Source organism: Magnolia sinica, chromosome 9, assembly GCF_029962835.1.
Source record: "Magnolia sinica isolate HGM2019 chromosome 9, MsV1, whole genome shotgun sequence".
In the NCBI taxonomy this organism is placed as follows: Eukaryota; Viridiplantae; Streptophyta; class Magnoliopsida; order Magnoliales; family Magnoliaceae; genus Magnolia; species Magnolia sinica.
The window spans coordinates 73,315,958-73,342,909 of record NC_080581.1 but is presented as its reverse complement, the minus strand read 5'-3'; the positions used below and the strand labels follow the sequence as shown (position 1 = coordinate 73,342,909).

Here is a 26,952-nt window from a genome sequence, read left to right as displayed (position 1 = left end):
TAATCAAAACCAAAAACAGGATTACACTAATCATATAATATACAATACACCATACATTCAGTAAGGACTGCACTTTCCCTCTGTCGCGACGTAGGAACCAGTGTGTACTTACATCCGGTGGGACCCACATGCTAAACTGATCCGATTATTTTTACCGTCCATATTCTAGTAACTACTACATAAAAGAAACTCTCCCACAGTCAGGCATCATTAATGATCTAAACCTTTGATTTTTAAACTTGAAAATGTTTCTCATCATATGGTCACGATCATCCGTTAAGTGTTACTTTATCTCACTACCATTTTAGGATATATTGAATAAAATTGACGGTTCTGATAATCGGATAAGTAACCATGTGGGCCCCGGTGAGCGCGACACACGCAGATATAAGTCACGATGGAGGAAAAAAGAACTCTTCAGTATAGAGAGAGGACATGGCTGCCACTCCCCCTTCTCCAAACCCTCCATTCTTCCCATCCTTGGAAAGCGTTCCGCAATCGAACAAATCAGCCCATTTTTTTAACAAAACAGTACCAAAAATAAAATCCCGAGAAAGCGCATGAACCCATCACCGTTCATATTACATGATGAAAGAAAAGAAAACCGCCCCATCTCCGCTGGCACGCTTACCAACGCACCCCTCCCGATCTCCTCTTCCTTTTTAAACGGAGCGTTTTACACCCCAGGCTCACGTTAGCGTGCCCCCTTCTGGACGTAGGAATCCGCAAGAGCTAGGGTTTTAGCATTTCAGCTTGTGATCTCTGTCTCTCTTCTCTCCTCTCTTCTCTCTCTATTCGATCTCAGCCGTTGATGGCGTCTCTGGCCTTCTTCGGCATCTGCATCCTCCACTCCCTGATCGCCTGCACGTGTGGGGCCCTGATGATGTTCTACCTCCAGGAGATCTCCGTCTTCGGGCACGGCCCGGAGACGGCCACCAAACTACTGGGGTCCACGCCTCATGATCAGCTCCTCATCCAGACGTCCGATTCGTTCGCTGGCCTCCTTCTCTTTGTGATCGGGTTCCTCCTCTTCATGGTCGCCTTCGTCAAGGACCGTGAATTCCAGAGTTTCTTCGCCAAGGGATGTGTTCTGCTCCACCTCGCCATGGCCCTCTGGAGGATCTACTTCGAGCGCCGGCTCGAGGATCTGGCCCACGACTGGCCCCGCCAGCTCGTCGGTGACGTCCTTCTCAGCCTCTCTTGGGTCTTCTTCCTCATGTACTCCTGGAGGGAGAAGTATGACTGAAGCTGGCTGGCGATCAGTGGACGACAGTAGCTTCCGCCATGGTGAATTGGGATTTCTGCTCGGATTGTGGTTTTCCATAGTCTATATGTCGGTACGGCTCCAGCATGTGAAAATCTTGTAGAATTTTGAGTGAGGAGTGGTAGGGTGATTTTGCGCTCAGAGCAATCTGAGCGGCAGTTTACCTGATTATGTAGCTTACTTGTGTGTGATCCAGACCGTTAATCATGTCGGCGGACCACAAAAATACCTTGGCAGCACGTGCATGAGGAAAAATATGGATGTTTTGGAAAATGATGACCGAGAATCTGTATGGCCCACCTAATGAATGTAGGTGTTCCGGAGATTATGGGCCATGGCCTGGTCATGATGCGTGGGCCCGATCTTGCGCATGCATGTGTGCTGCAAATTGTCTCTTCGGTCTCTCACTCGCTTGCAAGTTGCCCTACCATTCATCTGTTTCATGTTGGCGGGTTTTGGAGATGTGGATAGGCCATTTGTGGGTGCGTTTTAGTAGGTTTATTTGAATCATCTTCTCAAGTCTTCCACTTGTTGATTTTGTCCTGTTTCTTTTTGGCTTTCTTTGTAAATTTTCTTCACTGGCATCAATAATGATATATGGAAAATTCATGATGAGATTTGTTATTTATTTATTTATTTAAATTTCATGACATTGGGCTGTGTTTGGATGTACAATTGAATTGAACTGTAATTATTAATTTAGGTTGTGTATGGATGCATGAGTGAAACAAATTGTGAAAATGAGGATGTAGCCTTCAAGCTACAGTTGTGTTTGTTTCAAGTCGAACTTGAAAGTATTGAAATTGCAATTTGGAGGCCAGACCCACAGTATAAATGCTAACGAAGAAGATTAGAATTTGGTTATTTCCACTTAATTGGACTAATAATGACAGTTCAATTCGATGGTGCATCCAAATGCACCCTTAATAAAGCAAAAATGACTAAATTGTATTAACTACCTCGGTTATTTAAATTACATGAAGTTGGAGTCAAGAGGAATGAACTGAAATCTGATGGCTACAGACCTCACTATGAATAAGAAGTGCCATTAAATTGCTGTCTTTCCTTTTGATTGAACTGAATGTTTGCAATTCCATTCAGTTGTTTATCCAAAGGAGCCCTTAAGAGCGTAGCTTGAGTATCAAAGGGAAATGGTGCCTTTTAAAAATAAAATAAAATAAAATAAAAATTGAGGATCAGCTAATGTTGGAAGACCTTGTGTTTGTCTACATTTGGGATCTATGGTAAGATTTTCACTGTGGTCAAATGATAAATCCGTAAGGTGATGGCTTCAATTTCTACTGCTAGCTTTGTTAAGTGGTCAGAACGTGACGGCTCCATCTGTGATGCACATGGTGGATTCAAGTCTGGTCTGATGTCCGTTTTTTATTTTTAAGCTATTGGGCTTGGCCCATTGTCTGGCTCCGGCTCCGGCTCCGGCTCCGGCACTGGTTTTTGGTGTATTGATCTATACCCTCTTGTCTGGCTCTGGCCCCGGTTTTTGCTGTATTGATCTATGGCCTCTTGTCTGGCTCTGGCCCCGGTTTTTGGTGTATTGATCTATGGCCTCTTGTCTGGCCCTGTTGTAATATGGTTTTCTTTCTAATAGAATTTTCCATTCACCCTTTTAGGACTAATAACAACTGCTGTGATGTAAATGTACCCTGCTTGTACTTCAGAGGAATTCTTCTTGTACCAAATGGTTCAACATTGTAATAATGTAATTCAGGCCTGTCCTATCTTATCCCATGTGTGTGTGATTTGTTAGTAATGAAGATGAATTACTTCATGGTATTTGATTTGGCTTGTCAATCTTTGAGGTGGCCTGATTGTCTGTTGTAAAGCTCGTGCTCTTACTTAAAAACTCAATACCTTGTTGAATGACATTTCCAATTTGAAAAATTGTGAAGCTTTCTTTGATGAATCCAAACAAGCATGATTGGTGGATGTTGTCTATACTGGCCCAGCAAGTTCTTGCGATGCAAACAGAGTGCAGGAACGAGTGTTGCTCATGTGGCTGATGATCTTTAAGAACCTTTTCAGGGGGTGCCATTTGGTGGAGGACAATGTCTAATATGTTATGAGGTGGGCTGACGGGATTTTCTGTGGGGTTTGGGGGATGTTTTAGAAGAGGTTGGTGGCATTGTGTCTAGGATTCAAATGTCCTTTCATCAAAATCAATGGTGGTTAACTCTGTAGCTAGGCAGAGGGTAATAGGGACGTTCTGATGCTTATGGATTCTCTGTTACTTTTGTCTGTTCTTCTGGTTTGAACTGCTTTGTCTTCTCTCTCTCTCTCTCTCTCTCTCTCTCTCTCTCTCTCTCTCTCTCTCTTTAAAAGCTTGTTTAATAAAATTATTGTTAGTGATGAAAAAAAAAATCTGGACAAGTATAATTTGTTGATGAGGATTTGAATTGGTGTGATTTGAGAAGGCCTTATTGTTATGTGGACATGCAATCCACATGATAGGACCTGTTCTAGTAAATTGAAGCTTGGATATCAAAGAGACTGAAAAATAACTCATTTTTTTTAAAATATGCAATCTATTTATCATCCAAAACCTTGTTTATCTTCTAAACACCTTAAATACAACAATTGAAATTTCAGAAGAAAAACTAATGAAACCCAAGGACGGTGATGTATGTTATGAGATGGTGCAGGAGAGCCTGGTGATGGCTCTTGCCTTGGAACCAACAGAAATGCTAAGAGAGGACCCATCTGAGACTAGGGTTTGAGAGTCTATTTATAGTTGATGTTAGCCCAAAGAAAAAACCAAACAGCAATATAATGAATTATCAAATAAGAACATGGACATGTAGGGGATAAAGAAAGAAATCAATCCCAAACCTTTTCACCTATGTCTCCCTTTACACTAATTCTTTTAAAGCAATGTGAGAAGGAAATTAAAAATCGGATTCTGCGTTCCAAAAAAAAAAAGAAAAGAAAGAAGGAGAAAAAAGAAAATAAAAATTGGATTATAGATTTCTTTTGAAAATCCTAAAAACCATAAAAAGGAGAGATTTAGATATCGTCTTCGAGAAAAGTCCCAAATTAAAGAATGAGGTTGAGTCATCAAGTAAGGTCAGAAACCTTTGACTCGCGCTCTCAAGCCTACTCCCTCTATTAGTGAATTTTGAAAACTACTACCCTTAAATTGAACATGACATGATAAGGTTGTATTTTTATAATTCAGGTAAAAAAACAAGGAAGAGGCACGGCACATCCACAGCCTGCCAGATCTCCTGAATTGCCAGCTGAGGTTAATGAGGCCGCATGATGTCCTTTGATCTGTGCACAATGCATTATAAGTTTCATATTTGGTTGTTTTAGGTGGGTGGCACTCTAAAGAAAGAAAGAAAACAAGTGCACAAAAAAGAGGCATGGCACACCCCCAGTCTGCCAGATCTCCTGAATTGCTAACTGAGGTTAATGAGACTGCATGATGTCCTTTGATCTGTGCACATTTGCATCATAAGTTTCATCTTTTGTTGTTTTAGGTGGGTGCCACTCTTTTACTATAATGACTGTTTCATCTGGCAGCCCATCATAAATGAGTCATGTCCCAAAATCCTCCATTGGGAAAATCCTACTCTGTGATCCACAAATTGTCTTTCTCATTGAATGTGGGACATTGGATAAATTGTCCATTTTCCGGCAAGCAATTGGATAGTTGAGAATGTGCAGTGGAGGAGATTGTTTGTGGCGTGACCCATTCATAACTTATAATAACCAGCCTCTGCATATTGGGGGTCCTGCATACTACAATTGTGGTGGCCCTGCAGCTACTAGACGACCACTCGGTTTTATTTTCTAGAGTATGTAGAGGAGAAATCGAGAGAGGCTGATCAAGAAAAGGTAAGAGAAATAGAATGTCCAGATGCAAGATTGCAACTAAATATGAAAGAAGGATTGGAGTAGTTTAGATTGTCAACCAAACAGGTATTTTTTATTTTCCTTTTATTTATTTATTTTGGTTTTGTCTTGGGTAGATTGGGCATGGTCTTTAGCTCTCCTATAATATTTCCTCTGTAGGAGTCAGTCGAGGCAACGAGGCACAACATCTCTTGGAACTCTTGACCATGGATATAAGTACCGGTTTTGGAGTGCAACTAGCCCGGGGGCCGAAACTGGTACATCGCACCCCAATGTGGTCTGACTCGGTGCCATATCGGTGTGGTGACTCATACCATTCCGGACTGAAACTGATACAACTTGGATGATACCGTGTCATATTGGACAATATTTAAAACCATGCTCTTTTTTCAAGACTGATAAGGGAAAACCCTTGCTCTTGACTCTCCAGCAGAGGAAAAAAGAGGGTTCATAACATCTCCTTTAATCCTGCTGCATTTCTGTTACATTATTATTGGTTCATGCCCCAAAAATCTCCCTGATAAGAAAAGATTACCGTATGATTTGTGCATTTGTTCCCATTGAATGCGGGCCTTTGACTAAAGTATCCATTTGCAGTGCCCCTAAGTTATATGGCAGGGGTACTTTTGATGTCTCAAATATCAAACCCTGCTTTAGCAGTGTTAAGGTTAAGAGCATATGTAACCTTTTTCAGAGATGATTTTGTGTTGTACGTTATACTTCCACACAACTCATACCCTTTGATAGATATAGTCATGTAAATCGGTGTTTCTTTCTTTCTTCTTCTTCTTCTTTTTTTTTTTTTGGGGGGGGGGGGGTGGGGGGAGTGGTTGTAACCTTTTTCAGAGATGATTTTGTGTTGTACGTTATACTTCTGCACAACTCATACCCTTTGATAGATATAGTCATGTAAATCAGTGTTTCTTTCTTTTCTTTTCGTCCTTTTGGGGTGGGATGTAACCTTTTTCAGAGATGATTTTGTGTTGTACGTTATACTTCTGCACAACTCATACCCTTTGATAGATATAGTCATGTAAATCGGTGTTTCTTTTTTTTTTCGGGGAGGGGGGGGAGGCTTCTCATTTGCTTTGCTTTTCTGGTTATCACTTTTCGATTGGCCATGTCTATCTGTTGATCATACATGAGAGGGCCACACCTCGGTTAGGTCAATGAACTTGAGTGGGATTCGGACTCTCTCACAGGTCTACCCTTCCCAAATGGTCAAAGAGCACTGTATCTAATTGGTCAAAATTGAGAATCCGATATTTATGACTGTCCAACCTATTTCTTAAGATACAACTGTCCTTCTGAACCACCAAAAGAATTAAAAACAGCGGAAATTGTAGCAGTGATCTCATAGACCTCCCACGCCTCCCCAAATAGTGGATGTGCACCATCTCTAATCAGTCCAAAGTTGAAATTGAGAAGCCAAATTTGATAACCATCCAACCCGATCTCCAAAAATTTGAGTGCCCTTCCCTGAACCATTAAAATAAGCAAAACAACCAAAGGCAACCACACCCACTTAGCCATGCATTAGCTATCCCATCTGACATTTTTTGAACATGGAGGAAATGCTCAACTAGATCTGGAGAGACTCCCTCAGATGAAATATTGTATTATCGTACATTGATGTTTCGCAAAGATCATATCAAATGGTGTTTGCAATTTGAATGCTTCAGTCTACATGCTTTATTTGTTCATTTTCATTTATTAACCACAACCAACAATTTATTTTGAAGGACACAAACATCACTAGAAAGGGAGATGATATTCCACCACATGTTATAGTGAAGGAAATCACTTTCTAATAACAAGTGGCAAGAATGTATGTTGCCCATGAAGATGGGTGAGAACCTTTGCAGCAGATCAAGAAATTGGTGGAACGAGTCTGCAGTCCAAGGTTGGGTGGGTTTCAGGATGGCCATGAAATTGTGGCACATCAAGTCTGTAGTAGAGAGGAACAAAGCGATTAAAGTTGCAGATCGAAGTAGTCGTTTATCTGAAGAAGTCTGGGTCAAGTGGAGAGAGCAGATGGAAAAACTTGGTTAATTAATTCCGTGGCATGAAATAGCTTGGCATCGAAGATTGAAAGCCATTTGGCTGAAAGAGTGAGATTATAATACAGCTTTTTTTTTTTTTCACTGCCTTGCAAACTGCAGAAGAAGAGGGAATTGTCTGTGGATCAGTGACAGACTACTGAAGGATAGGGAAGAGATTAAGCAAGAGGCAGTTTGTTCTCTATGTGACAAGTGAAGAATCGGACCTTGTCTGGATGGGCTGGAATTGTGGAAAATATGCATAACAAGGCTGCATACATTAAGTTGATTTCTGCAAAGAGGAGGTGTGGAAGGCGGTGAAAAGTATGGTGCAGGCAAGTCCCAGGCCTGGATGGCTTTTTACGGGATTTCTGCATATGTGTTGGAGTGTGGTAAAGGGAGATCTCATGGCAGCGATGTAAGAGTTTTGCAATAGAGCTGGGATTTATAGACGTATTGGATGGGGCGCTGGGAAAGCTGGTAAAGTGATTGTGAGGCTCCTCATTATGGCGGTTTTTTGGGCCATCTGGAAGGAGCGTAATGGGCATCACTTCAGGAACGAAAAGACCTCCATAGACGAGGTGATTGGTATTGTAAAGGGCTTTGTTTTGAGTTGGGCTTCTCATTTCAAAGCAGCTAAGACTGCTATTTCTTCTTTTGCACGCAATCATTAGTTTCAGCTGTATTCATTTCCTGCCTTTGGCGGGTGTTTAATAAATTTGTTGTCTCCAAAAAAAGAGTTAATAGAAGTATCGGAGCTTCCTTCATTTGTCTCGTTCCGAACAAGGCGGGGGCTGAGAGACTGTCAGAGTTCAGGACCATTAGCTTAATTGGGAGCAAATATATAAGATTATTCCGGTGAAGGTATTGGCTAACAGAATTGGAGGGCTGATGCGTGGCATTATCCCCATTTCAAGGGGCTTTTGTTTCAGAAAGGCAGATCTTGGATGGTATCCCAGTGACCAATGAATGTGATGATTCCAATAAGGTTGAGAAAATAGGAGTCTTCTAGAAAATAGACATGGAGAAAGTTTACGACCATGTCGATTGGGGCTCTCTCTTATATTAGATGAAGGAAATGGGTTTTATGGTGTAGTTGGATAAAGGCGTGTATGTCCTCTGTGTCTTTCTTGGTCCTAGTTAATGGGCGCCTGGTTAGCAGCTTCGGGAGCTCTACAGGCCTTAGACAAAGAGATCCTCCATTTACTTCCCTTTTTTCAGTCATTGCCAGCACATCAATTTCCATCTCTCATTTGCAGTTCGTGGATGACAAGCTGGTAATGTGTGATGTAGATAGCCGCCAGATTAATAACCTGAAAGGTCTCCTCAGATGCTTTGAGGCAGTTTTAGAGTTGAAAGTTGATCTGGCAAAGATTAGCTTGGTGGGAGTGGCAGCTGGAAAGGAAAAAGGTGGAGCTTCATGCATCAATTTTGGGATGCAAGAGCGGATCATCCCCGTCTCCTACGTGGCATACCTCTCAAAGCAAGGGCTACAGCACAGTCATCATGGACCCCTGTGATCGAGAAAGTCAGAGGAAGCTGGCAGCTTGGAAAAAAAATTTCTATCTTTCCAGGGTTGAATACCTCTGATAAATGACTGCTTTATCCAAGTTTCTTCTGGATTTCTTATTGCTGTTCAAAATCCCAATAGCAGTGACAAAGAAAATTGTAAAAGTTAAAATGAGATTTTCCATGGGAAGGGAGAAATGGCAGGAGGGAAACTTATTTAGGTCCTGTTTGGGATCAAGGAAATGGGAATGTGGATTTGGTAAATCCATGAAGTTGTCAAATTCATGGATTTGCATTGGATTTGGATTTGGGAAATTCTTAAATCTGCCATTCCTGGGAAACCAAACTACAAATCCATAGATTTGGGGAGCGTTTTGGTAGTGGTAGAGCCTTTATTGCATGGGAATTGCCTTTTCTTTGCTTTTATTAGTCTCTCATTTTGTGGAATTGCCAAGTATTTATCTATTTATTTGGTATTATTTTTAATCAAGCAGGAAATTGGCTGCTTTTTCAGAGCCACTATATCCTGCACTAACGGTCACTTCTTTGGCGTGGCACTTGTCTGCTAACAAGCACCGTTAATCTAGTTGGTGGTTTGGATCGAAAATAGAAGAATTGAGTGAATAAAAACATAAAACTGGGGGGGGGGGGGGCTCACTTGGCCTAATTCGCATTCCTAGCCACGTTGAAGACCGCACGTGCTTGTTCGTCCATCTTTAAAGACCCCACACTGGGAAGATGCACGTGGGCTGTATATAGGAGCTTGATGGATACATCGGATTGTTGGATCGAGTGGACACGATGATCGGACTGTTGGATCATTATCGAATATCTTGATCGTGGACCTCCATGGGCCACGAAATAGTTTAGTTGTCTAATTTGTTTACATGTTTTGTTATTTTTGGTATAACTCATATTTGTGTTGAAATTAAAGAGTTAGGAATTATATGTTAAGAATCTTATCTGAGAGTGCTTTTTTGTAAAAATTCTTTTATGAGACTATGAAGGGTTGGAGGTCCCCACTGTAGCCATTATGCATGTTCTGAATGAAAGAAATTTTTCTCATTTTGCTTTGAGATTGAGCAAAATTTCATCCTGAGATTGGATTAGTGGTGTGAAGCCATGGGAAGCAATTTCCAAGTTATATTTTCACTTTTCTCTCTTCTCATTAAGTTATTATCTTCACTCTTCTCTTTTCTTCTCTTTCTCTACTTTCCCCAATCTCTCTCTTCTATGATTTTTTTTTTCTCCCTAGAACCCACATTCAATCAAACCTTAACCCAACCAAACCCCAATCCATAAACCCTAATTCCTCTAAAAACTTCAACTCTAATGTTCCAAACCCTAATTCCTCTAAGCCTAGATATCCCAAACCCTTTCCCCACATTCCATAGCCTTTAAACAACCCTAACACGTCAAAACTCTTATAAGACACACGATTTCCATTGAATTCAGATTTAACCCTATGTTAGGATGGAGGTTCTATCTCCCATATGCCCCGGTTAATTAGCAATTTATGAGATTCTCATCGTGGGACTATCATAGGATTGAATTTGGACATGTTATGAATTTCAAATTTCTGAATTTATGGTAAATTAGCTTTATTTTGTTGTTCCATTGCTCTAGTTAATCTGACTTTTCATGGCGTCATATTAAGTTAGATCATTCCGTCCTGCATTGGGGGGATGATGATTTGAGTTTTGCCTCAAATCCATGGATCTCTAGAGATGTGGATTTGGGAAATCCATGGATTGACACACCCAACCAAATAACAAACATGGGAGATTTGAATCCGTTTATTTCACAAATCCCTGCCCTAAATCCCTCACCCCAAACCAGTGTTTTAAATATCGAATAGCATTCACTGTGTAACTAGTGGTTTAAGTAGAGAATAGCGTGTAATGTAGCATTCTCTCTTCTGTAGTGTGAGGCATACGCTACATAGCATGTAGTGTAAGCTATGCACTACTTCTATTTTAATCAAGGTTGCACAAATTTCATAATATTTTGAACCGAATTAGACTGATCAATAATGAAATCTAATGGAAGTTCATGATATTTGACGCAACCAAACGCAACCTAAAGTAATAGGAAAGGGCAATGATTAAGTATAGATGTAGAGAAAGAGCAATGAAACTGATTTAATACTATTACTTGTATTATTTTACTGAAAGCATTGAAAAGATTAACTACTTTTCATTGAAAACAAAAACATAACAAATCATTGAAAACATTAAGTGATTTTGATGTAATGAAAAATAACTTGTAATGTGAGCTATGTAGTGTGCAGTAGTAGTTTGTGTAGCATGTAGTGTATGCAAATTGTCATGTAGCATAGGCAACATGCGACTACTATATGTAGTATATGGTACATGCTATTTAAAACATTGCCCCAAACAGCCCCTTATTGAATTAGAAAGCGGTGCTAAAGTGTAAAAGGGTTGGGGGGCTGGGGATTGGCCAGGTGAAAGAAAGCAACTGGAGTCTATTAAGCAAATGGTGTTCGAGGTATGACTCTGAAAAGGGGCTCCTAATTGCTCTAAGAATAGGGAAAATCTGAAGTTTGGAGAGCCAAATGTTCCATTGAGGACAGAAGCAAAGTGTGGGGAGAGTTTCTGCAGGCGGAACTGCTGAATATAAAGCGCACAAGGAAATAAAGTAAGGCTATGGAAAGATGATCGGGTAGGAGACTGCACACTGGAAGAATGATTCGGAGAATTATATCGGGTGGCGGCGGACAAGGAAGCTTTGGTGAGAGTGTGTGTGGTGTTCATGGGTGATAAGTTGGTTTGGAGTATCATTTCTAGGAATATTAATTTCTATGAATTAACTAGTTCACAAAACTCATGTCTGTTTTAGAATCACTGAAAGTGCTCAATAACAAAGAAAAAATATTCTGGAAGTGGTTGACTTCGGGTAAGTCCACAGCAAAGTCCCACTTTCAGAACATCTACAGGTAGGAGGCTGTCAAGTTCACCAAGCTCGTTTGGCCCTCTTTAGCTCCACCCCTGGTTTTGGCTTTCCTTTGGTCTGTGGCAAAAGGTAAAATTCTCGCTGTGGAGAATCTAAAGAGGCTTCAGCATGTCGCCTTGTTGTGTCATGTGCAAGAAAGAGGAAGAAACAATGCATCACCTGCTGATTCACTGTCCATTCACTTAATCTTTGTGGAACAGATCACAGAGAATGCTTGGGCTGATGGGGGCCAGTTAGAGAGTTGGTGTATGAGAAGCTGGAAAGTTGGAACATTTCCCCTTTCAAATCCAGAGGCAAATATTCTAGGGAAATTTGTTTGGAACACGAGAGGCATATCTTTGACGAGGACAAAGTGACAGTGCAGAAGGTAGCTGAAAAGATCAAAGGGAACATGTTCATGTGGGCCTTGTCTCTTAAAGAATTTGAAGGGGTGTCAATGGCAGATATGAGCAGCAGACGGAAGAAATTGACTTGGAGCAGTCAGGAGGGCCACGGCCACCCCATGCATGACATCCAGAATCAGAGGCTGGAGAGGTGCGTGTTCAGGGGATATGTTTACAGAGAGGGTGGCTCGTCTGGCGCTGGTGGAATTCTCTTTGACAAAAGCGGGAAAATTGTTCTCTCCTTCTCTGGCCCAATCATTAAATATGCAACAGACATCGGTTTTGGTTCTCAGGGAGGCTGTGAGATCCATTTCTATCCAGCATCAGCATATCAGTTCAGTATGGAAGGGGATGATCCATATGCTATCAGCTCGGCCAATTGGATTCCACTGTTCCTTGCTGTTATTTTCTTCTTTTTTTCTTGAAGTTCACATATTGTCTGCCAGGCTAAACACTTTGTTTGCCCGAGCAGCCAAAGATGCCGTTTCTATTGCTTTAGATTTAGCCAAGGATGGAGCTTTCAACATGGTCTGAAATATTGATTTGTTTCCTTTCAACCAAATACCCATTATAGGGTAGCTTAGTTAAAGCAAATCTACAAAATTTCCAAAAGAGCATGGACCACTAGATCACATCTTAAATTCCTAAAATATCTCCATGTCACCCATTTCACCTTGTATAACTCAAGAAATCTGCATTAAATGAGATGGGATAAAGGGCAATGGACTAATTGATTATTTTCCATCTCTTCTTCTGCCTAGTAAAACAAGACCTACTGGGAAATCATGTTGTATATTCATTAAAAAAAGAAAAAAACTCTTTATGTCACCCATTTCAACTTAAACAACTCACAAAATTTGCATCTCTTCTTGCGATAGGCAAAATACGTCGTATTAGAAAATCACGTCCTATTATTTAAATGGTTACCTATATGGATGTTTTCTCACGAGGCTATCCAATAAGGGCCTGTTTGGCCGTGTGAATTATGGTGGATTACATGGGATGGAATTACGGCCATCTCGTCATTTATGAGTTGCGGTGGATTGTCGGTTGCATACGGGGTACACCTCTATCCCATACACCACCGGTGAAGTGTTTGGGTTTCGTGGGATTGCAACCATCCCATGGGTTTTCTGAATGGGGTTATTTGGATTTCCCGTGGGATTCAACTGGATATCCGAAACGGCGTCTCTCCTTGCAACTTCACCCACTGGGACCTTATCGCTCCCCCTCTCCCTCTCGTCCGTCGATCTCTGATCCAAGGATTCTGGATTTTTCTGTAATTTCAACGCTGACGTCTGGTTTTTGCACCGATGATTTGGTTTCTGGAGGATGAGAAATCGTCTGAATCAAATTTCGTTCCTTTAAAACTTTTTGGGCATCAGATTCAGGGTAGATGGAGCAAAGCCTTCAACCGGCAGCCGCATGGTCGATTGTGGGCTGGTACTTGATTTCCTGCTGAAGAAGCTCGCCCGTCAGTTGGATTTCACGGCTTTCTACAGCAGCGTGGCGTTGACTCCAGCTGTCAGTTCATGGCCTGTGTCGCCCCTGCTGCTGACTCCTTGCCCTCCATTGCAGTCTGTTGCTGCTGTGTGAGTTTCTTCTCAATTTGCATTCTCTCCAATTCGGGTCTGTTGAGAAGATAAGCTGAAATCCCATGTCGCAGGCTCCGGACGACGTTTTGGGGAAGAGGATGGCTGTGACTCGAGGGATTGAATGACTGTAGCTGGCGTATCTCGGTGGGATTTCACTATCCCACCGACTCCATCCCGCGTGCCAATCCCTCTTAATACGCCGAGAGACGGACGCCATCCAAACACCTCTCCATCTGTCACATCAGGGATTAGAGAATCCCATCCACCGTAATACCGATTAAGCCAGCTACCCAAACTGGCCCTAAGAGGCCAAGACCGCCTGTTTAGTACGTGGGCTTAGATGGGATTTAGGTGGGATGGAATTGCATCTGGTCTTGTGAAAATTACATCTGGCATTTGGGGAGGATGGGAAGGGTTGGGATTACGTGGGATGGAATTGCATTTGGTCCCATGTGGGATTTCTGGTGGATTTTGAAATCCACTACACATGTGGGCCGCACATTGATGCATGTGTTTTATCCATGCCGTCTATCCATATACACCCTTTACACGTGACATTCTAGTTATATATGTGTACAAGTGACTGACATTTGTTGTGAATTTGGTTCGTTGATTACAATTCCCTGGTCATCCACCAAATGTAGTTTTGCTTAATCCAATGTTTTTCCCATAGCAAGAATTTTCTCCTAAACACGGGGATTGGATGTCTAAAATACTGTGGTATTTTCAGACATCCAATCATTGTGTAATAATGGTGTTAATCCCATCTAATACAATTCCATATCATTTAATCCCACAAACCAAATAGGCCTTAGGGTGGCGTTTGATGATGGTATTGGAAAGGATTAGGTGGGATGGGATTCAAAAAACCACATGATTGTGGTATGTCAAGTCTTGTTGTGGAATTGCAGGAGGGTTAGCTGTAACAGGGTGACCGTTTGGATGGCGTGTTAACACAAAACCCATGGTAAGAAGTCAGCAGAATGTCCTATTTGGATGGATTATGTAAGGATCAACTCCCAAACCTGTTTGGATGCCGATCATGTCTAGTCCCAACAGTGATACATTACAAAAAAAAACCCTATAATGTTTGGCAGGTGGGCTATAGACGCTGGACTTGTGAATAGTTTGCATGGCCTGTGTCGCCCCTGCTGCTGACTCCTTGCCCTCCATTGCAGTCTGTTGCTGCTGTGTGAGTTTCTTCTCAATTTGCATTCTCTCCAATTCGGGTCTTTGCTTTGGATCTTTTTTTTTTTTGATCATTTTTTGTTTTTAAGAATGTTTTCCAGTTTGGTAACTATGGTTGAAAAATAAAAAAAAGGGGTGCATTCCTACTTCTTAACCCCGGAGGGTGGTTGGGTGTATGCCGGCAATTTATTTTTTTTTTTTGATTTAATAATGATTAATTTTTAAAATTTTAGGATCCCCCCTTAAAAATTTTTTTTTTAAATTCCTGTGGGGTGATTCATTTTTTTTTATTTTTTTTTTTTCCCATTTTTTTCCACCTAAACTACCACAACCCACAACCATCAACCTCAAATAATCAACCATCACCCAACCTTCCCTCCTTAAACCAAAATATTCTATTTACCTGGGTCCCCCGTATATTTGGGTATTGTATTAATTATTGAATTTTTTTTCTTAGTTTATTTGTTCCTGGGGTTTTTCAACGGTTGGAACGTCCACAAAAAGGTTATTTTAACCCCAACCCCCAACTTTAAATAGTTAAATTGATTTTAAGTAATTATTTACATAAAAAGATTTACAAACAAAGAAGGATAAAAAATTATTTTTTAATAAATATTTTAAAAAAAAAATAAATATTTAAAAAATATTAATGAGTTAAATCCCAACCCTTATAAGAAAAAGGTGGGGGGGTGCGAAAAAGTAAAGTGAAAGGGCATAAGGAAAATTGCAATCTGACAGGGTTGGGATAAAAGAAAGGAAGGGAGAATGATGGGGAGATTGGTGAATGTTGTTGATATTATATAAATTTAAAAAAAAAAATGAGTTGGACAACCTTAGGGATCATTGCTTCCCCGTTTGTTCTTGGAAAGAAATGGGAAAGTCTTAAAGAAAACTCTAATTGAATTGGGGGGCTTGATAATGTTCCTTAACAAAATGGAATTTTGAGTTGAAAGAAAAAGGATGGCTTAAATTAGGGAGGAAATTGGGGCGCCCCCAGGGTGGTTTTGGGCCGGGATTTAAAGGAAATTCTGCCATAAAGTTTGTGGGCTTCTGAGGGCGCATGTCTCTCTTTCTCTTGAGAAGATAAGCTGAAATCCCATGTCGCAGGCTCCGGACGACGTTTTGGGGAAGAGGATGGCTGTGACTCGAGGGATTGAATGACTGTAGCTGGCGTATCTCGGTGGGATTTCACTATCCCACCGACTCCATCCCGCGTGCCAATCCCTCTTAATACGCCGAGAGACGGACGCCATCCAAACACCTCTCCATCTGTCACATCAGGGATTAGAGAATCCCATCCACCGTAATACCGATTAAGCCAGCTACCCAAACTGGCCCTAAGAGGCCAAGACCGCCTGTTTAGTACGTGGGCTTAGATGGGATTTAGGTGGGATGGAATTGCATCTGGTCTTGTGAAAATTACATCTGGCATTTGGGGAGGATGGGAAGGGTTGGGATTACGTGGGATGGAATTGCATTTGGTCCCATGTGGGATTTCTGGTGGATTTTGAAATCCACTACACATGTGGGCCGCACATTGATGCATGTGTTTTATCCATGCCGTCTATCCATATACACCCTTTACACGTGACATTCTAGTTATATACCTGTACAAGTGACTGACATTTGTTGTGAATTTGGTTCGTTGATTACAATTCCATGGTCGTCCACCAAACGTAGTTTTGCGTAATCCAATGTTTTTCCCATAGCAAGAATTTTCTCCCAAACATGGGGATTGGATGTCCAAAATACCGTGGTATTTTCAGACATGCAATCATCGTGCAATTATGGTGTTAATCCCATCTAATACAATTCCATACCATTTAATCCCACAAACCAAATAGGCCTTAAGGTGGCATTTGATGCATGGTATTGGAAAGGATTAGGTGGGATTGGATTGAAAAAACCACATGTTTGTGGTATGTCAGGTCTTGCTGTGGAATTGCAGGAGGGTTGGCTATAACGGGGTGACCGTTTGGATGGCAGCACAAAACCCATGGTACGAAATCAGCAGAATGTCCTATTTGGATGGAGGTCTAACCTTAGATTATGTAAGAACTCTCAAACCTGTTTGGATGCCGATCGTTTCTAGTCACAACAGTGATACATTACAAAAAAAACCCATAATGTTTGGCAGGTGGGTTACAAACGCTAGACTTGTGAACGGTTTGCACGACATTCGTACACATCAGATGATTTATCCTGGATTTGTATGCCTTTGTGAAGGCGTTGCATTAATGAGGAGAAGCCTCTTGATCAGTCTCTTCGGTTTGTGGTCCACTGGACCTTCACATATGATTTCACTTCTCTATTGAGATCTTTCTCAGGGGTTGGGTTCCTGAAATATGAAGAATCTCGATTACAGTTCTGGTAACTCGCTACTCAGAAAGCCGCGATCATCTTATGGTCACCTGAAAACTCCAAGGTCGGCCGAACACTCAACATTCAGAAGGGACATGAAAACAGGAAACAGAGAAGAAAAAACAGAAGAAAATGAGACATGCACATCTTCGGAGAGAAGGAAAGGCTTTGTTGGGCGTATGTCCACCTTCTTCTCCTTCCCATATATGGTGTGGAATTGGTCTTCGATCTAAGGGCTGTTTCTATTTTAGATCGTAACCTCCTACCAGCCTCAGCGGCAGGTCTGCTCGAGGGATTCGGAGTCTCTTCGTTGGATTTGCTCAGAAGACCAGGGTAGGTGCGGGAGTGAGATGAGAGAGTCAAACCAAATCCAGTGAGATTTGGTAGTCTTCCCAAATCCAGTTGCTTGGATTCTCTAAAAGTGACTGGACGCCACATGATTACCAATGCGGAATTGTGTGAATCCCTTGCTCGGGCGCAGATTCCGATAAGGGGTTATGAAACCCATATTCTGAACCCTTTACAAACAAGACGTTACTTCAATCCCGAGTTGAGAAAACCCACTCCTATTGAAACCAGTTTAAACTCATGCGCTAAACGCCCCCAGATTTCGAACCCTCTCCAAACAAGATGTTGCTTTAATCCCATGGCATTTGGCGCATGGGTTGAAACGGGTTTCAATGGGAGTGGTTTTTCTTAACTCGAGATTGAAGCAACGTCTTGTTTGGAGAGGGTTCGAAATCTGGGTTTTGTAATCCCTTATCGGAATCTGCGCCTGGACGAGGGATTCATGCAATCCTGCATTGGTAGTCGTGTGGCGTCCAGTCACTTCCACAGAATCCAAGCAGCTGGATTTGGGAATACTACCAAATTCCACCAGATTTGGTTTGACTCCCTCATATCATTCCCGCACCCGTCCTGGTCTTCTGAGCAAATACAACGAAGAGACTCTGAATCCCTCGAGCAAACCCGCCGCTGAGGCTGGTAGGAGACTACGATCCGAAACAGAAATAACCCTTGGATTGAAGACCAATTCCACATCATATATGGGAAGGAGAGGAAGATGGAAATACGCCCAACACAACATTGCATTCTCTCTGGAGATCCGCAGGTCTCGTTTTCTTCTCTGTTCCATGTTTTCATGTCCCTTCTAAATGTTGAGTGTTCAGCAGACCCTGCAGTTTTCAGGTGGCCATAGGACGATCGCGGCTCTCTGAGTAGTAAGTTACTGGAGCTATAATTAAGATTCTTCATATTTCAGGAACCCAACCCTTGAGAAAGATCTCAATAGAGAAGTGGGATCATATGTGAAGGTCTAATGGACTACAAATCAAAGAGACTGATTAAGAGGCTTCTCCTCATTAACGTAACGCCTTCACAAAGGCATACAAACCTGATATGAACCATCCGATGTGTACGAATGTCGTGCACACCGTTCACAAGTCTAGCGTCTATAGCCCACCTGCCAAATTGATGAGGATATCACGCGCACGCATGCCGCCCCTACGCACGTATGCCAAAAGGAGGGCTCCATCGTCGATCTGGATCGATGACGACGTCCAGGGAGGGCCTCCTAGTTAGAAGACGGAGTTTGGTTCATTGAAGTGGGCCCGATGGTTAAGTAAAGCCCATCATGGGATCTCATGATCGGGGTCTACTAGTCGGATTAAGTTCATATTTTAGGTTTTGCTTATTTATATTATTTAGAATATCATGAATGTTTTAAATTTCTTTGATTGATTTTTATTTTAGTTTACTTCATCGCCAAGTAATAGGTTGCGCATATGGCGCGAGTTTTGGGGTATAGAGTTTTTTCTATAAATAGGTATCCCTTGTAGTTCTTTTGATTCATTGAAGTTAAATAAAAATTCCTGCGTGATTTTTTTGCTTTGAGTTTCTGAGTTGTGGAAAAATTAAAGTGGGTGCGAAGCCTTCCCTTTTCAAAGGGCTGAGATTAAAGTGGGTGCGAAGCCCTCCATTTTCGAAGGGTTGACTACCGTGGTGCGAAGCCACGTTTATCCCCATCCGCCCCTCCATCTTATTTCATCCTTCCCACAACCATATTCATGCCAAATCCGTTTGTTTTGCAGCCGTTCACCCCTCTACAGCCAGTATTCAAAATCTGGCCCTGTAGGAGGGCTAAAACTTTGACAGAGCACCATGCCCAGACCATAGCTCGGATCGACGTGAGATTTGGAGGTTTTGCAGCCCAAGCCTTGCCGACCAGGGCCAAGAAGTCGATTTGGGAAGGTGGGCCTTTATCACACGTGCGGCCAGCCCACCTGTGCGCATGCGTCAGCCCCAGGGCACCGTCTGCACGTGGGAACTATTTCTGGGACAGGTTTTTCTTTTGTTTTCCTCTTTGCTAACCCTAAATTGCCTTTAATCCCTAATTTTTATCTCTTTTCTCACCCTAAGGTTCCTTGATTTGAAATTGGTGAATTTCTTGGATTAGGGATTGATTGTCATGCATGTGTGGATGATTTCTATTTCCCTTTGAGTATTGTTTGGTTCATAATTTTTATTGATCTAGCCCTAACGTGTGTTGGCTTTGACCCACATAGATTCCCCTTAATTGAATATTTGGACTTTTGTTTGGGATGTAGAATTTGTGTAATTGTTTATGACTATGTGATCTCAAGCCTGAAATCTTGCACATCATATCTGAATTTCATGTCTTGTGTCGCAAACATTATGAGGTTTTTTTTTTTTTTTTTTGTAATGTATCACTGTTGGGACCAGACATGATTGGTATCCAAACAGGTTTGGGAGCTGATCCTTACATAATCCAAGGTCAGACTTCCATCCAAACAGGACATTCTGTTGATTTCATATCATGGGTTTTGTGCTACCATGCCATCCAAACAGTTACCCTGTTACAGCCAACCCTCATGCAATTCCATGACAAGACCTGACATACCACAATCATGTGGTTTTTTGAATCCCATCCCACCTAATCCTTTTCTAATACCATGCGCCAAACACCACCCTAAGGTGTCGTTTGGTTGCATGGAAGTTTTTACTTAACTCGAGTTCCATGGAACTCGAGCATCATTCAGATGTCCTAAGTTCCATGGAACTGAGGTCCCACATAACTCAAGCTCCTATTCATATAAGAAAGAAAGAAAAAAAACCAGTGTTTTTTTCAAGCTTAAGCAGACAACTAACCAATACCTAATGTTTTAATGTCACAATAACCAAAGTTATTACCGCCTGTTATGTAAAGATATTCTTGGTTTGGCCAATCTATGGCTTTGCTCGCTAACAAACACATGCTTGCAGGTGACTTGGCTCATTTTAACTTCTAAGTTTTTTTTTTTTTTAAAATTATTATAGTAATTCAGGTTGGAGAGGAGGAACTATGCTTCGTCCTTTTTTCAAAGGTTTCACAAGTTTTAGCTGGCACTTTCCATGCATGGATTATGGCTAGTCGAAAGATACTCTTCCTATAAAAAAACAGAGATTAGGGAACCTTGAAGAAATGGGGTCTTTAACTCCATTTTAAATCATTAGAATCATCAAGCTCTATTCAAATGTCAAGAAACAGGATAAGATCTATGAGACAGTAAGCTCAGTGGCTCTGCTAGATCTTCCTCTTGAAGTGTCTTCTACTTGGACCAGTAATTCAGTTCAATCTTCCGAGCATATCCTGGTGGTTGCAACTTCTGACCCTATTACAAATGTCTGATGTCCGATCAATACTGTTGAAAATGTGTTCCAATTTGAGGAAAAGGCAGATGATATTACATGAATACCTAATGGATCTATGCTATGCATGGTTTTATGACTTGGACGAGTCCCATGCAGCTCATCCCATCCGAGTCAACTCAGATTTGGTACTACCTGATCTGGTTGGATACCCCAAGTCACCCCTGAGTCACAACTTGACTCGAGACAACAAGTTGATCTGAGTCACTGGAATTGTTTCGGATAGTTTCTTGGCACTATTGGAGGTTAATTGGCTTATCCCTCGTCATTTTGTTGAATTGTTAGAAATGTGGCAGTTTGCCAAGAAAGGTAGAAAGAAAAGGAAGATATGGAATCTTGCTCTCTTGCCCATCATTTGGTCAATCTGGTTGGAATGTAACAGGTCTTTCTGTGACAGGGCTTTAAGTCCAAATCCTGTGTTCTATAATGCTGAAGTGGTTGGTTGTAGAGTGAGCTAGGGTTGAGAACGAGCATGTTGGGTACACAATTAACGCTTTTCAGGGTAGCTGGTGGGATTCCTTTCATCTCTATTAGCTGGATGATCTCTCATTATCATCTTTTTGCTTTTCTTTTAATGAAAATCCCCGTTACCCTCCAAAAGAAAAAGAAAAAGAGAGATATCATCAACATCAAAGATGATAACTGAAAGAGCTCCAAGGCCTTTTGGTTTTGCAAATTGGTGCTGATTAATCCTCATACCCAAAGAAGAGGTGACGCGTGGACTTGCTCCCATGCAATTGAGGGTTAGGATCTTCCAAATGGGAGATTCTTGCTGCAACCACCATCCATGGTGGGGCCCATCAGATCAACAATCTGGATTTTGAACAAGTGCCCCCCAGTTGTAACGACTTGGCATAATGGACACCATTCGTGTTTGTTATTGGGAAGATGATTCCTCTTATTGTGGCGTTGCCCATAAAAACTGCATACTCTTTAAATGTTTCTGAAAAAAGATGCTCTCTGTTTCCTTGATGGTTTAAAGATTTCTTTGCTGCTTTTTGTAAAAGAAAGTAAGGATTCAAGATATCTTAGAAGTTATTACTGCCTCTTTGCTCTCTCCCCTTTTCATGCATTTTTAGATTGTTTGATAATTTGTAGTGATCATTCCTTTGTTTCATTTAAGCAAAATTCATTCCATCAAACCCACACCATTTTTATTTTTATTTTTATTTTTTCTGGGGATGACTGTTCAACACAAATGTCAATATTGCCTGTTTGGATGACTTAACAGTTAGGACATGTTTGGATGTGCAGTACAAGACTGAATTGCTACTATTGCCTAATGAGAAATGCTGTTATGCAGCTTGTGCCATTGATGTCCTATGTGGCTCCCTCAGGGTACATGTGACAATCATGTATGGTGATCAAGGCTGTTGATCTGGTGGGCCAGTGCATGGATGATCAGCATAGGCTTCAAAGGTGCTCGGACAACTTTTCCCATCTAATTTTGACATTCAATAGTTGAATGTGGATTGCTGCCTTTTAACCAACTGATTGGATGGCTACCAGTCTCACCCCCTTGATTTTTGGCACATGGCCTATCCATATGGTGGCCCATCAGATTAATAACTTGATCCACACTGCATGTGTTCCATGATGATTTTTAGTTACACAACCTGTTTTGGTGGTGGGTCTTGTCTAACCATCCGAGGCAGCCTGGGGTTTCAAAACACTAAAATTTTCAAAATTTTAAGCAGCAGTGAATTGTTTACAGAACCATCTGACAGATAAATAGGCCCATCATTTGTGTTATTCTTGTACTAATTTATTAACCAAATGTGGGAAGGATAGGGGTGTTTTTATCGGTCAGAGAGTGTGTGATGCAGGACAATTAACCACTTGCTCTAAAAGCTCAAAGCTCGAACTGATAGAGCATGACAAATCAATCCCTTTATCTCATAGCCCAGGCCCCACATCCCATGTGTTAGGACCTCGACCGAACCCCCTCATGGGCCCTACTTCAAATGGGTTCCGCTTCACACGAGCCACCCGCCTCACATGGGCCGCCCACCCCGAGTGTGCCCCTGCATCCCACAAGCCACCCCACTTGGGCCCAGTGTGAAAATGCCCTTGCATTAGTGTGTAAACAGCAGCTCCCTTAGTTTGCATGCTTCCTTCTTCTCCCTATTAGTATGCATGTTTTCTCCTCCTCCCTTGGTATGCTTGTTTTCTTCTTCTTAATCGGTAGATATAGTCCAGCTGTCTTTTGATTGGATAGCAAGTGGAAATATCATATTCCTCTCACCTAGTTTCTTGTGACAAGAATCCAAAATATAAAAATGTGTAATAATTGCTTTGTGGAATCCATAATCCATCTTTTTCTTTGCCATCCAAATAACAGAAATTGTTACATCAAAGGAAAACCCTTCTCCTTTTTCATTGTTTGGCATGGAATCCTTGGTATCCAAACATGACATATGCCTCTTCCTCCTTAATTTTTTTTGGCAGATGAAATTCTTTTGTGCATTTGGAAATACTCAAACATAATTTCTGATGGAAACTGTTCGAGGCTGTGTTTGGAAAATCATTGAAAACAGGTTCCACATTGAGCCAGCTATCTGTTTCCCATTAAACTGGTTAAAAATAACAATTCTGCTTGCTTCATCTTGGAGCTGAAAAAAAAAAAGCCTATCGGTTTTATGCGGTGTTTCTGCAGAGAGAAATCATGCCTGACTGCCATTTCAAGAAGCCCAAATGCAACTTTAATTGAATCTCCCACTCCAGGTACTATTTCTAGATGTTCCATATATGAGCCTCTTCAAACGGGGCTTATTGCTATTGATTCGATTTACTGCTGATATTTATTTGCTCTAGCTTTTCTTGCAGAATATTGTAGGAACGGGAGGCCTACCTGATGATTGGATTGGCCTGCTTTTTGGGGTGTCCCATCTTCATGGTGAGGTGATCATGCTGGAGACTGGGTTGGCACATATACAGCTAGTTGTACGAAATTCTCCTTGACGACAGTTGAAGGGATTCGAGGAGTTGCATGCGAATATCTACAGTTTGCTTGGGTTTGTTAGTTTGTACAACATTTGGTGCCCATGGTTCATTTATCTAATAATCCAAGCTGCTTAATGTGATGGGCCTCCATGTCCCATGCACCAAAAATCTCCCGGATCTGAGGATCCCTGGTTATTTGATCCATTTCCTGTAGGTAGATTGCAGGCTAATGCTGTATTTGCTTTCTTAACAGGTTATTTGTTGGGGGAATTTTGGTTGACAAACCGTACTCAGGATTTCATGTCAATGGCTTGGATTGTAGAACCATTCGCACCACGTGAACAAATTGAAAACCTAGGCAAGCTGACGATCCTTTCTGGTCAAGCATTGCTACCCATAGCACTCGATGAGGTTACGAGCTGAGTCGTTGGGAAACTCTGTCATATGTCTAAATCAGCTGACTTGATGCTGCTTGTAGAGATTTGATCCGAGTCACTTTGTTTAATGGAAAGTGGGCTGGCCCACTATCTTTTCAACTGCAACATCTTTGCTTATTTCAAGTATGTTGAATAGTTTAAATATTTTTTTATTTAATTATGAAGTACTGAGTTGGGTCATCAAGACTTCATGACCCAATCGGCTGGACATCGAGTCTGGTTTAGTTTTTGAATTATGTTGCTGCTGTACACATGGCGTTTCATTATCATCTCCTTCTTTTCAAAACCAATGCTGCAAAATCCTTTTTGTTTTTTTGGTTGGAGGTAATGAATCTGCAAGTTTCTCATGCAGGAATATATATTTTCACTTTGAGAAGGCTGTACAAGTGCACTAGAACTCTACAAACTTCATTGATTCCCAGCTTCGCCGCATCAAAAAGCTTTCCACCAAGGTGGGTTTTCAGGTAGGGGGATTTGAAACCTATGAGCGGTCGCATATACAAAACCCACAAGCCTTGACTTGGAGAATGCATGGAGGTTGTTCTCAAACTATCATTAGCTAGATTCTGGGCCTGCTTGGATACCACCAAATTAGTTACTTTTTAACTTATTTTAAGTTATTTAGGTACTATTTTCACTTTACTTTGTTGGTAAACATCATTATAAAAGTAACTTAATGCTAAAAGCTACTTATTTCGATAAGGTTTTTTCTATAGCCTTCTAACATATAACTTTTCTACATTCCTCTCATAGGGGGCGTTTGGATCGTTAAGTTACTTAAGATAAGCTACTCATGCCTCAAGTATCTTATCTTGGTATCTACTTATTAAGCTGGAGTGATTAAGTAAAAAGTTACTTATAATTGATCTTAAACCAAACTTTTCTCAAATAAGTTACTTATCTACTGCTGTAAGTAGAAAAACTAACTTATATGGTGGTATCCGAATGGGCCCTTAGTCATTGTCCATGTCAAAGGAGGCTCTGTCTCATGGTCTTTATCAATGGAGGCCCTAGATGATGGCTAGTCCACATCAGGTCGGCCCTAACGATGAGTGGTCCACATCCAAGCCGGGCCCCGCATGATGGACGGCCCACATCAGAGGTTGGGCCCACATGATGGGCAGTGTATATTGAAGGTGAACCACACATGATAGCCAATGTCATTGTTGGTGGGCCTCACATGATGGATGACCAACATCAAAGGTGGGCCCTACATAATGGACGGTGCAAATTAAAAAGGTCGGCTCCTAATGATGAATAGCTCACATCTATGGTGGGCCCTACATGATGGACCATCAAAGGTGGGGCCCACACAATGAACAGTCCATATCAAAGGTTGGCCACACATGATAGACTGTGAATGTGAGGGCGGACCAAATAAACTTGAGGGATGTTGGAAACAAAATATGCTTTTCTACTTTTTAGCTGACAAGTAGGCTGTTTACCAAACAAGCAATAAGTTTATTCAGAGGTAATACAGAGCCTGTTTCTTTCAGTAAATTGTGTACTTCCATTCTATTTAAATCCATCTTTTCAGTTGAGAATATTTTTTAGAAAAGGGATCCAAGTGCTCTACTGGCAAAAATCTCCTTCTCACATTACATCCTATGGAAGACTAATGAGGATGCCTTTTGCTTCTCATGGGATCGAATCAAGTTGCAGCAACCGTCGGCTTGTTGCAGTAGAATTGATGTTCTGTGATCCAAGTTCTCAACATGCAAAAAATTCTCCTTCGTTGTCGTCATCGTACATTCCATCCTATGGAAGACAATGATGCAGTAGAATCACATTCCATCCTATGGACGACAATGATGCAGTAAAATCGATGATCCGTTGCATCCCATGAGCTCCCCTCCGATTTCAAAGCCAGCCTAACATGAACAGAGCCTGGCATGCCACCATTACTGCTTGAGAAGATGCCGCTTTCTTGGATGAAATCACAGCCGTAGATGATGAATGTTGTTTCTGTCTGTTGGTCTATGCTATCTTTCCCAGAGCAAGTTTTTTAGCTGCTTGTCAGTCACATAGAGTTTATCAATTGCCAAATTAACTACTGAAAGGAGCTCTCTTTTACATGATTTCTCATTCAAGTCTGGTTTACAAGCGGCAATCTATTCTGGACTGTTCAAATAGTGGGGCCCACTGTAGATGGATTATCACTCAGAATTTATGCTGAGAGTATGATTGTAATCGCTATCATTTATGGACATCTAATAGACTGAAGAGACAAAAAGTAGCTAATGGTCTGTTAATCAGATATGTCTGGATTGTCTGATAAAACTCATCTTGTTGGTGGACTGATCTCTATGAAAGCCCTATTCCATTCATCTTAGATTGGTGGACTGATCTCTATTAAAGCCCTATTCCATCCACAAGTAATATTTCGGTTTTCAATTTGGACAAGTGGGACCCACCCCCCCAGGTTTAGTGATCCAGACCATTGATATGAAGCAACCTGCAGTGTAAGGAAACTTTACCAAACTGAAAGATCCTGTCCATCAATCATGGGCCTTTTTTCAATGTTGAATGCGGAGTGGCTGTGTTTCAGATATTAGCTGTCCATTTGCAGGTGCTATCAAGCACATCGTCGGAACATTATCCATCCATGATTGGGGCCCAAAAGACCAATGGGATGGATCAATGCTCTCCACTTGTGCTAAAACCACAAAGGGCACTTCC

General features: G+C 41.4%; 1 protein-coding gene and 1 long non-coding RNA gene across 5 annotated transcripts; both read left to right on the top strand.

Moving 5' to 3' along the window:
• Positions 1 to 444: 444 nt before the first annotated feature.
• On the top strand, positions 445 to 1,879 carry LOC131255675 (uncharacterized). Its single transcript, XM_058256465.1, has one exon. It carries the CDS (start codon positions 812 to 814, stop codon positions 1,244 to 1,246), a length of 435 nt encoding a protein of 144 aa, XP_058112448.1. The 5' UTR covers positions 445 to 811; the 3' UTR covers positions 1,247 to 1,879.
• Positions 1,880 to 2,009: 130 nt separating this feature from the next.
• On the top strand, positions 2,010 to 26,852 carry LOC131255676 (uncharacterized). Of its 4 annotated transcripts, XR_009176243.1 has the most exons (5): positions 2,010 to 3,397; positions 22,197 to 22,312; positions 23,342 to 23,617; positions 23,708 to 24,396; positions 24,626 to 26,530. It is a non-coding gene; the product is annotated as an uncharacterized LOC131255676 (long non-coding RNA). The 4 variants fall into 4 exon arrangements; XR_009176242.1 differs by having other exon boundaries at positions 22,197 to 23,617; XR_009176240.1 differs by lacking the exon at positions 2,010 to 3,397 and adding an exon at positions 26,607 to 26,852 and having other exon boundaries at positions 19,897 to 23,617; positions 24,626 to 26,561.
• Positions 26,853 to 26,952: the final 100 nt, after the last annotated feature.

Bases quoted from the DNA above. Each gene is read 5' to 3' on its own strand.
- LOC131255675 (XM_058256465.1), top strand. From the start codon at position 812: ATGGCGTCTCTGGCCTTCTTCGGCATCTGCATCCTCCACTCCCTGATC.